This window comes from Rhineura floridana, chromosome 9 (assembly GCF_030035675.1).
Source record: "Rhineura floridana isolate rRhiFlo1 chromosome 9, rRhiFlo1.hap2, whole genome shotgun sequence".
NCBI classification, from domain to species: domain Eukaryota; kingdom Metazoa; phylum Chordata; class Lepidosauria; order Squamata; family Rhineuridae; genus Rhineura; species Rhineura floridana.
The window spans coordinates 127,787,149-127,802,061 of NC_084488.1; the positions used below are offsets into that span (position 1 = coordinate 127,787,149).

Genomic DNA, 14,913 nt, shown 5'->3' on the forward strand with positions numbered 1-14,913 from the left:
GACAAGCTATTAATGGCCCTATTACGTTAAGAGAGATATCTGAAGCTATAAACAAAATTAAATTAGGAAAGGCACCAGGACCAGATGGGTTATCTGCAATGTATTATAAATGTTTGGAGGAAGAACTCTTACTACCTTTACAGTCTACAATGAATCTTACTCTGCAAGAGGGAAAGATACCGGATAGTTGGAAAAATGCTAATATAACATTAATACCTAAAGAGGAGCAAGATTTAACTAAAACAAAAAATTATCGACCAATATCTCTATTGAATAATGACTATAAAATTTTTACAATGATCTTGGCAGAAAGATTGAAAATAATATTGCAACAATTTATTCAGGAAGATCAATCAGGGTTTTTACCTAAAAGACAATTACGTGACAACGTCAGGAATGTCTTGAATGTCTTGGAATATTTAGAACAACGAAATGATAAACAAGCAGCTTTGATTTTTTTAGATGCTGAAAAAGCATTTGATAATTTGAATTGGAAATTTATGTTTCAGGTTTTGGAGCAAATGGATTTTGGAGACAATTTTATAAAATGGATTAGATCGATTTATACATCTCAGAAGGCTCAGATAATTGTTAACGGAGATTTAACGGATTCATGTGAAATACAAAAGGGTACAAGACAGGGATGTCCTTTATCTCCTCTTTTATTTATTCTGGTCTTAGAAGTGCTGCTTAGAGATATAAGGCAAGATAAAAGAATTTCGGGATTAAAGATAAAAAAAGAAGAATATAAATTGAGAGCATTTGCTGATGATTTGATAATTGTACTAGAAAATCCTTTGGAAGGAATTAATGTATTGATGGACAAATTAAAAGAATTTGGACCGTTAGCAGGATTTAAGATCAACAATCAAAAAACAAAGATGTTGGTGAAAAATTTAACTTTAAGGGAACAGAAAGAGTTAATGGACAAGACAGATTTTACAATAGAGAAAAAGTTGAAATATTTAGGTATCATTATGACAAATAAAAATTCAAAGTTGTTTCATAATAATTATGAAAAATTATGGACAGAGATTAAGAAAGACTTGCTAAGATGGGATAAACTACAACTGTCATTAATGGGTAGAATATCTGTGATAAAAATGAATGTATTACCGAGAATGATGTTTTTGTTTCAAACAATACCTGTAATATCCTCTGATTTACCTTTTAAACAATGGCAAAAAGATATCTCTAAATTTGTATGGCAAGGAAAAAAACCAAGAGTCAAATTTAAATTACTACAAGATGCCAAAGAAAGAGGAGGACTGGGATTACCAAATCTGAGACTTTATTTTGCTGCCTGCTGTCTAGTCTGGATAAAGGAATGGATCTTATTGAGGAATAAAAGACTACTGGATTTGGAGGGCCATAATTTGAAGTGGGGATGGCATGGATATCTATGGTATGACAAAGTAAAAGTAAATGTAGACTTTAACAATCATTTTATAAGACGTCCTCTGTTGAAAATATGGAATAGATATAAACCAAGGTTTTATTCGAAAATACCATTATGTGTCTCAAGCCAAGAAGCATTTTATAGAAGAGAAATGGCTGGAAAAAAGAAATGGTTAACTTATCAAGAACTATTAGAAAATGTACATGGAGAATATACAATGAAAGAGAGAGAACAACTGACAAAGGAAGGATATAGTTTTCAATGGTTTGCCTATTTACAATTGTTAGAAAGATATAAAATGGACAAGAAAATGTATGGGTTTGAAATAAGTAAATCTGATTTTGAAATAGGACTGTGTACAAATGATGAAAATATAATTGCGAAAATGTATAAACTCTTATTGAAAATGGATATGGAGGAAGAACAAGTAAAAGAGTGTATGGTAAAGTGGGCAAAAAATTTTGGTTATAATATACAAATGGATCAATGGGAAAATATGTGGAAAAAAGGTTTGAAATTTACACTATGCTATAATCTTAAAGAAAATTTTTATAAAATGATGTACCGTTGGTACATGACTCCAGAAAAGTTGTCAAAAATGTATAGTAATGTTTCTAATGTTTGTTGGAAATGTAAACAACAAGAAGGATCATTTTATCATATGTGGTGGTTATGTAAAAAGGCAAAATCATTTTGGGCACAGATAGGTAGGAAGATGCAAAAAATTCTAAAGATAAATATTCAGTCAAAACCAGAATTTTTTTTATTGGGTTTTATGGATAAACAAATAGAAAAGAAATATGGAAGAATAATATTATATATGATTACGGCAGCAAGATTATTATATGCACAAAAGTGGAAAATGGAATCAACACCAACAATGGAAGAATGGCTATTGAAATTAATGGACTTAGTAGAAATGGATAAATTGACATGTTTACTTAGAGAAAAATCGACGGATACATTTCTTAAGGAATGGAAGCCTCTCTTGGACTTTTTGTTGAAAGATCAAAATAAAATGATGATACTGGGATTTGACGATTAATTAAGACAGCCTATGGAGAAAAGGGATTCTGTATGTATATATTAAGGGACAGGTTTGATGTATATTATATACTTATAGCTGATCTGTGACAAATCGGAAGTCAACTATTTTATTTTCATTTTTTGTTGTTGTATTGTTATGTTTTTTTGACTTTGTTTTGTTTGTTTTTGGAAAAATTTGAATAAAAATTATAAAAAAAAAAAAGAGATGAGATATGAAATTGAGGAAGCATCCAAACTAGGAAATGTGGTAGTAATGGGTGACTTCAACTACCCAGACATAGTCTGGCCGCATATGTGTTCCAGTCATGACAAAGAAGCAACATTTCTAGATATTCTAAATGACTGTTCCCTAGACCAGTTGGTCATGGAACCGACCAGAGGGACGGCAACCCTGGACTTAATCCTCAGTGGGGACCGGGACCTGGTGCGAGATGTAAGTGTTGTCGAACCGATTGGGAGCAGTGACCATAGTGCTATTAAATTAAACATACATGTAAATGGCCAATTGCCAAGAAAATCCAACACGGTCACATTTGACTTCAAAAGAGGAAACTGCACAAAAATGAGGGGATTGGTCAAAAGAAAGCTGAAAAACAAAGTCCAGAGGGTCACATCACTCGAAAATGCTTGGAAGTTGTTTAAAAACACTATATTAGAAGCTCAACTGGAGTGCATACCGCAGATCAGAAAAGGTACCGCCAGGACCAAGAAGATGTCAGCATGGTTAACGAGCAAAGTCAAGGAAGCTCTTAGAGGCAAAAAGTCTTCCTTCAGAAAATGGAAGTTTTGTCCGAATGAAGAAAATAAAAAAGAACACAAACTCTGGCAAAAGAAATGCAAGAAGACAATAAGGGATGCTAAAAAAGAATTTGAGGAGCACATTGCTAAGAACATAAAAATCAACAACAAAAAATTCTATAAATACATTCAAAGCAGGAGACCATCTTGGGAGGCGATTGGACCCTTGGATGATAAGGGAGTCAAAGGTGTCCCAAAGAACGGTAAGGAGATTGCAGAGAAGCTAAATGAATTCTTTGCATCTGTCTTCACAGTGGAAGATATAGAGCAGATCCCTGAACCTGAACTAACATTTGCAGGAAGGGATTCTGAGGAACTGAGACAAATAGTGGTAATGAGAGAGGAAGTTCTAGGCTTAATGGACAATATAAAAACTGACAAATCACCAGGTCCGGATGGCATCCACCCGAGAGTTCTCAAAGAACTCAAATGTGAAATTGCTGTTCTGCTAACTAAAATATGTAACTTGTCCCTCAGGTCCTCCTCCGTGCCTGAGGACTGGAAAGTGGCAAATGTAACGCCAATATTCAAAAAGGGATCCAGAGGGGATCTTGGAAATTACAGGCCAGTTAGCTTAACTTCTGTCCCTGGAAAACTGGTAGAAAGTATTATTAAAGCTAGATTAACTAAGCACATAGAAGAACAAGCCTTGCTGAAGCAGAGCCAGCATGGCTTCTGCAAGAGAAAGTCCTGTCTCAGTAACCTATTAGAATTCTTTGAGAGTGTGAACAGACATATAGCTAGAGGTGATCCAGTGGACATAGTGTACTTAGACTTTCAAAAAGCGTTTGACAAGGTACCTCACCAAAGACTTCTGAGGAAGCTTAGCAGTCATGGAATAAGATGAGAGGTCCTCTTGTGGATAAGGAATTGGTTAAGAAGCAGAAAGCAGAGAGTAGGAATAAACAGACAGTTCTCCCAGTGGAGGGCTGTAGAAAATGGAGTCCCTCAAGGATCGGTATTGGGACCTGTACTTTTCAACTTGTTCATTAATGACCTAGAATTAGGAGTGAGCAGTGAAGTAGCCAAGTTTGTTGACGACACTAAATTGTTCAGGGTTGTTAAAACAAAAAGGGATTGCGAAGAGCTCCAAAAAGACCTCTCCAAACTGAGTGAATGGGCGGAAAAATGGCAAATGCAATTCAATATAAACAAGTGTAAAATTATGCATATTGGAGCAAAAAATCTTCATTTCACATATACGCTCATGGGGTCTGAACTGGCGGTGACCAACCAGGAGAGACACCTCAGGGTTGCAGTGGACAGCACGATGAAACTGTCAACCCAGCTGTGAAAAAGGCGAACTCCATGCTAGGGATGATTAGGAAAGGTATTGAAAATAAAACAGCCGATATCATAATGCCGTTGTATAAATCTATGGTGCAGCCGCATTTGGAATACTGTGTACAGTTCTGGTCGCCTCATCTCAAAAAGGATATTATAGAGTTGGAAAAGGTTCAGAAGAGGGCAACCAGAATGATCAAGGGGATGGAGCGACTCCCTTACAAGGAAAGGTTGCAGCATTTGGGGCTTTTTAGTTTAGAGAAAAGGCGGGCCAGAGGAGACATGATAGAAGTGTATAAAATTATGCATGGCATTGAGAAAGTGGATAGAGAAAAGTTCTTCTCCCTCTCTCATAATACTAGAACTCGTGGACATTCAAAGAAGCTGAATGTTGGAAGATTCAGGACAGACAAAAGGAAGTACTTCTTTACTCAGTGCATAGTTAAACTATGGAATTTGCTCCCACAAGATGCAGTAATGGCCACCAGCCTGGATGGCCTTAAAAGAAGATTAGACAAATTCATGGAGGACATCAGTGGCTACTAGCCATGATGGCTGTGCTCTGCCACCCTAGTCAGAGGCAGCATGCTTCTGAAAACCAGTTGCCGGAAGCCTCAGGAGGGGAGAGTGCTCTTGCACTCGGGTCCTGCTTGTGGGCTTCCCCCAGGCACCTGGTTGGCCACTGTGAGAACAGAATGCTGGACTAGATGAGCTCTTCTTATGTTCTTATGATAGAAATCAAATAAATAAATAAATAAATGTGCCTGTTTACTTATTGCAAATCCAAGATGGACCTTCAAGCTTCCCTCCCTTTCATGGAGATAAATCAGAATAGTAGAGTTGGAAGGGGCCTATAAGGCCATTGAGTCCAACTCCCTGTTCAATGCAGGAATCTATAAAGATGATAGAATACACCTGTGAAACATTTCCTAAGCAGATATGTGCTGTCTGAAGCACTCTCTTCTCTTCTGTCAACAGTGGATAGCTGGAACCAGCAGCAGCAGCAAAGGTAAGTAGCCAGAGGAAAAGGGGGGGTGACGTTGCCTCCCTCTTCTCCATTACCCTATCATGCTGGCTAACAACATCCTGGGCACTGGGAACAATTATAGGTGATGAAGTACTCCAAAGGAGCTGGTTGCTGTGAAGAATGACCAGCTGACCTAGAGGGATGTTTGTCCCATCCACCAAGGCAGTCTTGTGCTTTTTTGAAAGTCCCCCTTATCCAAAAATCCCAAACTTACATCTTCAAAAAATGAGCGAACATTCAGAGCAAGGTCAATACAGAGAGGCCCGATCCCTTGGCCATCCATCTCATAGATTGCCATCATTATATCCTTCAATCCCTCCAGGATGTTTTCTTCTTGTCCACTGAAGACAGAGTCAATCAGTGCTGGTAGCTCCTCTCGCAGAAGCTTGACCTGAGCAAGAGGAGAGAGAGCAAAGGTGGGGGCTAAGGTACCTCGCCATCAGATCGTGCGAGTAAGCTGTACCTGTGAAGGGTGTCAAGACAGCCGCTGGTGCCTCTTCCTGTGCCCAAAGGGGGTGTTGTCGTTACTTTTGTTAAATTGACTTTTACATGGCTTTACAAATCTTCCCCATGCAGCCTCAAACATCCCCTCCCAATAGGGCGTTATCCTTGTTTAAATTATTTATTTCCTCTGCTTGCATGCCTGGGGCTTTACAGCACAAGGAAATAATATATATATATTGGCTGCCACATGGAGCCCCCCAATGCATGACAGTCGGTAAAGAAAAGAGGGTGAGTGGCCGATTTCTGGCCTCAACATATGTTGAGCTGTGTGTCTATCCAGGCAGATAAACGCACATCCAATCCACACTTCATGTAACTAAAATCTTCAATTTTATTCATAAGCAATCTTGAACAGCAACTAATAAATTCACCAAGGAAACACTTAACTGCACAAAGATGATAAACAGAGGATTCACTTGAGCAAAGGAGGTAGAATGGATGCATGATGGAAAGATAATGCACAGCCAAGCCCTCCAAGCTGTGGAGAACCAGGCCTGAGGGGGGACGTCTGCCTTCTGGGAAGAACCACCCCAGACACAGAAGTGAGGAGTCTTTCCAGGAGCCAACTGGGGCATGATAACAGACAATAAGACCTGATCAGTTGCTAACATATTTGCTAAAGAGGATTCTACCTACAAGCTTGCAGACAGTATATTAAATTACATAATGCCCAGTTGGGACTGAACAGAAACTATATTGATTACTTTCTCAGTGCAGCTGCTGTGATGGGTTCATGCAACTTATATCACATTAAGGTGTTGGACTACGACCTGGGAGTCCAGGGTTCAATCCCCACATAGGCACGAAGCTCACAGGGCGACCTTGGGCCAGTCACTGCCTCTCGGCCTCATGAAAACCCTATTCAGAGGGTCGCCCATAAGTTGGAATCGACTTGAAGGCAGTGCATTAACATTTTTTAAAATTTTCATAATATTTGAGTTGCTTCATTTTCTTTAACTTCCTAAGATCATTAAACTTTGTACACCAAAAAATCTAGGATTCTACCTGCGTGCTTGCAGACAGTATATTAAATGACATAATGGCCAGTTGGGGCAGAACAGTCGAGGAGACATGAGAGAGAGCAAAGGCAGCAAGACTACGCTGGGCAGGCCTTGAGCAAAGGCCTTGAGGAGGAGGTGGAATCCGAGAAGGGAGAGAGAATCCTCCTGACGCCTGACCTGGCTGAACATGAAGGTCCCTCACACAGTTAGTGAAGCCATTGTGTTTGCTGTGGCTATGCTGCAGTTATGCCAGTAAAGACACAGCATGAAAGGCAGACAAGCTGCTCCTACTCACTGAGGAGCCCCCAACTGGCTGCACCTCCCAACCAGCTTTTCCTCACATGTTTAAGATCTCACCTCTGCCCTTTATATGTTGACAGCATGTGACTCAATTGGTAGGTAACATGCAAAGACAACTACCCTCCTTTTGGGCTGGAATTTCTTTGCACCCCATCTCAAAAGGGGGCACATTCTCTTCCCCCCTCATTTCTCTACAATAAGGATATGCTCCAGGGAAGCCCCACCTGAGCTGATAAACAGAGGCCAACATGGCTGCTTGCTGCCCCTGAGCGGAGAGCAAGCCCATTTCATTCCCTGGGCCCTCTTGAGGGCAGAGCATTCAGCAGCAGTAGTGCCTCATGGCTGAGGTTGTTCTCCAGTGACCTCTTTGGTGCTGGGAGCTGATGCTGCTTCTCACTGAGTGCCTCAGTACTCCTTTGGCCCTCACCTTCCCATGCTGGAAAACAAAACTGCTGAGCCCTTTCAGACAAAGGTCTTTTATGACAGTGCTGGAGGCTTCAGAGCCTTCCTCGAGATGGTCTTTGAGGCTGAACCTGTTCATCATCTTGACAGCAGATGGACTCTTGAGGAACTGAAGAGGGAAAGGCAATGACCAACAGTAAGATAGACTGTTTTTTACAAAATGGCTGTATATGGTGTACAAGGGCCACCAACCCACAAAGAGAGAGAGAGAAAGAGAAAGGGCATCAGCAGAAAAGTGAAGAGGGGGCCCAAGGAAAGCGGAGAAGGCAGGTGGCAAACATTTCAGTGGCAGGTGGGAAAACTCCTCATGCAAGATGCAGTTCCACCAAACCTGCTCTGCACTCAAAGAGTGCCCTTGCCTAGGAGCATCCTCCACAGACTCTTTCCTTATTCAGGATTTCTTTTGTGCCGTTCAGGGATTCTTGGGGTGCAAGAAGCCGGTGGCAACCTTTTCAGACTGGCTCCCTCCCTGCTTCTTTCTTACCTCAATAACTAGAGCCAAAGCTGTCATTTTCTTCATTTCGTCCTCCTCACTGTTGAGAATGAGAGCTGCCTCCCCAAAGATACCAGGGATTTGAGAACTGTCACACTCAGTCATGGCCCTGAGGAATTGAGCAGAGCCCATTGGTGGTGCATGATTTCAACGGAAGAGAAAGATCCACCCCTGTTGCCAGAATGTCCACAGTAGCCTTGAACAGGAGGCTGAACAGCCCACCGGGTGACCCAGGCAAGGTTTCCCAGTCATATCAGCTAGGACTGAGTCATTGCATGATACATGAAGTCTGTGATCAAAGCTCCCACAGCTTTTCCTTTAAAACAGCTGCAGGTGGATCCTATTTTGAGCAGAGCAGACGCTACTACCTGGGAAGGAGACTTTAGCCTTTCTCAACTTTCCTGGTTACTATTAGTCCTGCCATGAAGAAAATGCCAGCATGGTGCAGGCACCTGCATTTTGTCCCTCTGCAGGGCTAAAAGCTGCTTGCAGAGGAATGCGTGTACAATTTAGATCAGGAAAATGGTGCAGCTGTTTACTTTAGGAGAAATTTCAACCTTTTCATCCAGCTCCACTGCTCTGATCAAAATCACTGCCCTTCCCCACCAGAGCAGTTTTTAAAGAAAAGCAAACAGACCAGGGGAGGTGATTGCAGAGCTTCTGCCTCATGTGTCGCTAGAGGTTAAGCAGAGAGAGAAGATGAGGCCACCACTACCGCTTCTGCTTGCTCAATGTAGCTTTAAAGTCTATCTAGTGCAAGCCACATGTGGCATTGTGCCAGTGGGTGCCTCCTGCCCCACTGTGCATCTCCAGCTGATGGGAGTGGGTGATGGGCTGCATGAGACCATTTGTATTAGACAGACATTTGTGGGAGCATCTCCATTCATGCCCAAATGGAATGTTTGCAGCCCTGAAACACACATTACTTTCCAGTGGTGCCATCTTCCACATATTCACCAAAGAAAGAGCCATAAATTCTTCCGTTCATTTACTCAGAGTCACCAACTTAACATGCTTCTCCACGTAAAAAAGACAGGGCAAGGCCCCATGGAGCGCAAACTGTAAATTTCAATGGAGGGCAGAGCCCCCAAAAAGAAGAGAGGGGAAAGAGTGGCAAAAGCAAAACAGAGGAGGAGGAGGAGAGGGAATGGGCAGGTGGAGGGGAAGCAGAGCTAACGAGGGAGGGAGGATGGAAGCAGGAGGGCCCACAAGGAGGCGCTTCAGATGGGCATCTTACCTTGCAATCAGGCGTGTGCCTTGTAGGAACTGCTGCGGAGTGCTCAGCACCAGCCATCCTTGCTGGAACTCGATGCAGGCATAGACTGCCCAGTCCCCAGCCACAGAGAACAGATTTTTCATGATCTCTACCGAAGTGCTATTAATGTAAACCAGAAGTCAGACCTAACAAATACACACCCGAATTCTCCTCCCACAAGAAGTTGCCACCAGCTCTGAGAGGAGCAACGTGGCAGGCATCAAAGGCCAGAGGCATCCTCCAGGCTCCAGTGAGCTCCACCAGTGCCCTCCTGCCTCTGGGTCCTGAGGCCAAAGGCTCTCTTCTGCAGCCATCTCTTAGAGGAGGCCTGTATCTGAGGCTGCATTTTGCAACAGAGGTACCGTGCTGCTGTTGATGTGGCATCTGCAAGGGCAGGCAGGTAAACGTAAACGCACCAATTCAATAACATTGCACAGGTGAAGATGGAGCCACTCTGCTTTACTTGTAAACCCCTTCCCCTTTCTCATGCTAAGAACTACTGAGCACCTGATCCACACAGAAAGAAGGAAAGAAAGATGGAGGCACCTTGCTAAGAATGAGAAGGTTAATGGGATGCCTCCTCCTTTCCATTTTATTTGGGGATGAGATTCTCTCTCCCCTATCTTACAACTGGACCACATGACTATAATCACAGTGACTAAGATTTGCCCACTTGGCAAAAGGGTCACTGTAAAATATGCTGAAGGTTCCATTAATATTAACTGTGATGGAGGCTCCCGGCCTACATAGTTCAGCCTGAGTGTGCTCTTGGAGGCTGTTGGACCGTGCTGAGGTCCTGTTTATTCATTTATTTATTATTTGATTAATATCCCACCCTTCCTCCCAGCAGGAGCCCAGGGCGGCAAACAGAAACGCTAAAAACACTTTAAAACATCATAAAAACAGACCTTAAAATACATAAAACCAAAACGTTAAAAACATTAAAAAAGCTTTAAAAGCATCTTTTAAAAAAGGTTAAAACATATTTAAAAAACACATATTAACAAGAAATTTTAACACAGACGGAGACTGGGATAGATCTCAGCTTAAAAGGCTTGTTGAAAGAGGAAAGTCTTCAAAAGGCACCGAAAAGATAGCAGAGATGGTGCCTGCCTAATATTTAAGGGGAGGGAATTCCACAGGGTAGGTGCCGCCACACTAAAGGTCCATTTTCTATATTGTGCAGAACGAACCTCCTGATAAGATGGTATCTGCAGGAGGCCCTCACCTGCAGAGCGGTGATCGACTGGGTATATAAGGGGTAAGACAGTCTTTCAGGTATCCTGGTCCCAAGCTGTATAGGGCTTTGTACACCAAAACTAGAACCTTGAACTTGGCCCAGTAGCAAATGGGCAGCCAGTGCAATTCTTTCAGAAGCAGGGAGCCATGTTGCCGATACCCTGCCCCAATGAGCAGTCTCGCTGCCACATTTTGCACCAGCTGCAGCTTCCAGACCAACCTCAAGGGCAGCCCCACATAGAGCACATTACAGTAATCCAGCTGGAGGTTACCAGTGCGTGGACAACAGTGGTCAAGCTATCCCGGTCCAGAAACGGCCGCAGCTGTCTTACCAGTTGAAGCTGGTAAAAGGCACCCCTAGCAACGGAGGTCACCTGGGCCTCTAGCAACAAAGATGTATCCAGGAGCACCTCCAGACTATGGACCTGCTCTTTCAGAGGGAGTACGACCCCATCCAAAGCAGTCAACTGACCAATTATCTGAACTCGGGAACCACCAACCCACAGCGCCTCTATGTTGCTAGGATTCAGACTCAGTTTATTGGCCCTCATCCAGCCCACCACCGAGTCCAGGCAGTGGTCCAGGGCTTGAATCAGAGGTTACAGAGAAATAGAGCTGGGTATCATCAGCATACTGCTGACACCTCAGCCCAAAGCTCCTGATGACTGCTCCCAAGGGCTTCATATAGATGTTAAACAGCAGGGGGACAAGATGGAACCCTGCGGCACCCCACAGCACAGTTGCCAGGGGGCAGAAAGACAGTCACCCAATGCTATTCTCTGAGAGCAACCCTGGAGATAGGATCGGAACCACTGTAAAACAGTGCCTCCAATACCCATCTCACCAAGTTGGCCCACAAGGATACTATGGTCAATGGTATCAAAAGCCGCTGAGAGATCAAGTAAGAATAACAGGGTCTCACTCCCCCTGTCCTTCTCCCAATAAAGGTCATCCACCAGGGCGACCAAGGCCGATTCAGTACCATAACCACTCCTGACTGGGATGGGTCAAGATAATCTGTTTCATCCAAGAGTACTTGCAGTTGTTGCGCCACAACCCTCTCAATCACCTTCCCAAAAAAGGGGGTATTTGCAACTGATTGGTAGTTGTCACAAACCAATGGGTCCAGTGTGGGCTTTTTCAGGAATGGTCAGATCACCGCCTCTTTCAAGGCGGCTGGGACCACTCCCTCTCACAATGATGCATTGACCACACCCTGGATCCACTCAGTCAGACCCCCTCGGCAAGCTTTAATAAGCCAAGAAGGGCAAGGGTCGAGAGGAAACGTTGCTGGCCGCATCATCGCAAGCACCTTGTCTACGTCATCAGGCCGCATCAACTGAAACTGTTCCCAAGAAGTTGCAGCAGACATTGCACTGGACACCTCATTGGGGACTACAGTAGATGTGGATGAGGCATCAAGACTGCTATGGAGGCAAGCAACTTTACCCTCAAAGTGCCTTGCAAACCATTCACAGTGGGCCTCCGAAGGGTTTAAAACTCCATTTCCTGGAGTTGATGTCAACAGACCCCTGACAATATGGAAAAGCTCCACCAGATGGCTACTTGAAGATGCGATGGAGGCAGAGAAGTGAGCCTTCTTCGCCACCCTCGCAGCCACACAGTAGGCACAGTTATGATGTTTTACTCGTGCCCGATCAGCCTCACAGCACATCTTTCGCCACTTGCACTCTACCCATCGTCCAGCCTGTTTCATTGCCCTTAGCTCACTGGTGTATCAAGGTGTAAGCCGGGCTCCACAGTTCCGGAGAGGGTGCTCAGGGGCAACTGTGTCGAGAGCCCGATGCGCCTCGCTGTTCCACAGCGTGACAAGGGCTTCGACAGGGTCACCTGCTCTATCTACTGGGAACTCCCCCAGGGCATTCAGGAATCCAGTGGATTCCATTAGGCTCCGGGGGCAGACCATCTTAATCTGTCCATCATCCTTGCAGGGAAGGATCGGAGCCATAAATCTAAACTTCACCAGGAAGTGATCTGACCATGACAAGGGGGTCACATCCACCCCTGCTATCTCCAGACCACCCTTTCCTCCATCTGGAGCAAAAACCAAGTCGAGGGTGTGCCCTGCCCTATGTGTTGGGCCAGTAATAAGTTGAGACAGCCCCATGGTCGTCATTGAGGCCATGAAGTTCCATGCTGGAACACTAGAGGCAGCCTCCGCATGGACATTGAAATCACCCAGCACTATCGTTCTGGGCTCTTCCAACACCACAGCTGAGACGGCCTCCGCCAGCTCAGTCAGAGAAGCTGCCAGGCAGCAGGATGGACAGTACACCAGCGACAACCCTAGTTTACTGTCTGCTAGGCCCGACACCAGGTGCAGGCCCTCAGAGCCAGCTCCAAGACAGAGTGGTTTCCTGGTGACAGAGATGGAGGTTCTGTAGACCACAGCAACTCCTCCCCCCCCCGTCCTTTCAGCCTGTGCTGGTGCTGCAGAGAGTATCCAGGTGGGCAAATTTGAGTCAGATCAACTCCTCCAGGCTCACCCACCCAGGTCTCGGTAATGCACACCAAATTGGCACCCTCATCCACAATCAAATCATGTTTCCCCTGAAGAACCTCCCATGTTGAACTGATCCTTCCAACAGACTAGTCATGATGTGAAACAAGTCAAGCTCTGCACACACACCCTACATTTAAAACACATTCTCTCTCCACAAAAAAACATGGGAACTGTATTTTATTAAGGGTGCTGAGAACTGTAGCTATGTATGGGATAAACTATAGTTCCCAGGTTTCTTTCGGCATGGGGGACACTTGGCTCAGCAATACGACATGTGAGAAGGATCTTGGAATTGTCATTGATCACTGAATATGAGCCAACAGTGTGATGTGGCTGCAAAAAAGGCAAATGCTATTTTAGGCTGCATTAATAGAAGTATAGTTTCCAAATCGTGTGAAATATTAGTTCCCCTCTATTCAGCACTGGTTAGGCCTCATCTTCAATACTGCGTCCAGTTCTGGTCTCCGCACTTCAAGAAGGATGCAGACAAACTGGAACGGGTTCAGAGGAGGACAACAAGGATGATCAGGGGACTGGAAACAAAGCCCCATGAGGAGAGACTGAAAGAACTGGGCATGTTTAGCCTGGAGAAGAGAAGACTGAGGGGAGATATGATAGCACTCTTCAAGTACATGAAAGGTTGTCACACAGAGGAGGGCCGGGATCTCTTCTCGGTCGTCCCAGAGTGCAGGACATGGAATAATGGGCTCAAGTTGCAGGAAGCCAGATTTCCACTGGACATCCGGAAAAACTTCCCAACTGTTAGAGCCACATGACAATGGAACCAATTACCTAGAGAGGTAGTGGGTTCTCCGACACTGGAGGCATTCAAGAGGCAGCTGGACAGCCATCTGTCGGGAATGCTTTGATTTGGATTCCTGCATTGAGCAAGGGGGTGGACTTGATGGCCTTATAGGCCCCTTACAACTCTACCATTCTATGATTCTATGTGTGTGTTTGTGTTTGTGTGTGCATGCGTTGCGTGCTGTAAATGTATGGTTTGTACATAGCCTTCTTCAAGGAGCTCCCATGATTGGAATGCAGCAATTGAAAGTTATAACTTGTTCAAAAAGAATAGGGGGAATAGAAAGGGAGGTGGAGTTGCACTATATGTTAAAATATATATATCCCTGCACAGAAATACAAGACGATGAGCTTGGTAGCTCCACTGAGTATATCTGGATTAAAATAAATGGGGCAAGGAATAAAAGGAGCATGGTGGAGTCTACTACATGGTGGAGTCTGCTACAAACCACCCAATCAAGGAGAAGATGAGGATGAAACTTTGGAAAGTCAATTGCCAATGTTTTGAGGAGGCATGATGTCGTAGTAATGGGGGACTTCAATTACCCCAATATCTGTTGGGAGACAAATTCTGCCAAACATGGTCCCTCCGAGAAATTCCTGACTTGCGTTGGACATAACTTTCTCCTACAGATAGTGCAGGAAGCAACCAGAGGATCAGCTATCCTTGATTCTAACCAATAGAGATGACTTAATGGATGAAGTGGCAGTTACACGAACTCTGGGGGAAAGCGACCATGTTATATTTGAGTTCTTGATTTTACAAGAAGCAAAAG

General features: G+C 44.0%; 1 protein-coding gene across 1 annotated transcript in view; it reads right to left on the reverse strand.

Moving 5' to 3' along the window:
- LOC133363705 (maestro heat-like repeat family member 5) overlaps positions 1-14,913 on the reverse strand; it is a 116,613-nt gene that overhangs the window by 33,584 nt on the left and 68,116 nt on the right. Inside the window, exons 23-26 of the mRNA XM_061582974.1 lie at positions 9,553-9,690; positions 8,307-8,424; positions 7,788-7,931; positions 5,770-5,946 (exon numbers count right to left, since the gene is read on the reverse strand). Coding sequence (XP_061438958.1) covers positions 5,770-5,946; positions 7,788-7,931; positions 8,307-8,424; positions 9,553-9,690 — 577 coding nt within the window. The remainder of the gene's footprint in view (positions 1-5,769; positions 5,947-7,787; positions 7,932-8,306; positions 8,425-9,552; positions 9,691-14,913) is intronic.